The sequence below is a fragment of the Diaphorina citri genome, unplaced genomic scaffold, assembly GCF_000475195.1.
Source record: "Diaphorina citri unplaced genomic scaffold, Diaci psyllid genome assembly version 1.1 scaffold15356, whole genome shotgun sequence".
Classification (NCBI taxonomy): Eukaryota; Metazoa; Arthropoda; class Insecta; order Hemiptera; family Psyllidae; genus Diaphorina; species Diaphorina citri.
Window position 1 is genome coordinate 1 of NW_007392719.1, and position 1,173 is coordinate 1,173.

The window sequence follows — 1,173 nt, forward strand, 5'->3', positions numbered from 1 at the left end:
AACTATGCGCGATTTGGAGACCTCATTCAGACGGCTCGAAGTTTGTCACCGAGGGGAGAGTAATCGCAACATACGTCCCATCGAGCCCGAGCTTTGCTATAATCAACATACGGATCGTCATCACAAAGGACCTCATAACAAAGGACATCAGCAGAGGAATAGTCCAAATCAGTTTCACAATAATAATAGAAATAGTTATAATTATCAACCAAGGTCATTTAATAACAATTATCCAAATAAAAATTATCGATCGAATTACAATAATAATGTGCATTATTCAAACAAGAATTACGACAACCAACGTTCTTATAACGGGAATGGAACCAATAGATATAAATTTGATAATAACAATAATAATCGACCTCAGAATACTTGGAATGGTCAGCATAATAATAACAACTATGGTCAATATTACAACTCTAACTATGGTCGCCATGAGAATAGAAATCGGGATCAATATACCAATCAGCAACCACAAGGAAACGTAAATAGTGTTACTATTCAAAGACGTTCTAGACGTAAGAAGAACTCGCAGAGAGAACAGAAGACGGATAACAATCAGCAACAACAGGAACGCAATCCTACTTTGACGGAAAACTTATTAGCCAGGTAGAAGGCGGAGTCAAGCCTGGAGTTAATGAAGATTCTCCGCAAGTGATAGTCAGTCCAAATGTTATCACGGTAGAAGCAGACATCGAACCTTGTCCTACTGAAACTCATGTTCTTCCTAGAAGAGAACGAATTGATAATGAAATTGACAAAATTGAAGTTATAGAACCCAATGTTCAGCAAGAAGATGCACGAATATCTACTATGGTTTCCAGAGATAACCGATGGTATGTATCATTGAACGTACTCGGCACACCTATCATAGGATTAGTGGATACTGGTGCAACTTACTCATACATGTCTTCCCAATTACAGAATTGTTTTAAAGCTTTGCGTTTATCTACTTATAGTATTCCTGCAGAAAATGTTATTGTTGCGAATGGAACCGTTGAAAGAGTTAATTCAGTAACTAGTTTACCATATCAATTGAAAATTAAAGGAGGATTATTAGCTGTTCGTTGTTTACCGAACTTAGATCCTAACTTGATCTTAGGAATGGATTTTATAAAATCCGTGGGTCTAATTATGGATGCTGCTAAAGAAGAATGGTGGTATGAATCTGAC

The 1,173-nt window shown here is 36.8% G+C and overlaps 1 protein-coding gene across 1 annotated transcript; it reads left to right on the forward strand.

The window, feature by feature from the left end:
• Positions 1-558: 558 nt before the first annotated feature.
• On the forward strand, positions 559-1,173 carry LOC113473107 (the record flags this gene model as incomplete). Its single annotated transcript, XM_026832859.1, is given in 1 exon segment — positions 559-1,173. A coding segment is annotated over 1 exon segment (360 nt), but the record flags the coding sequence as incomplete, so codon positions are not given.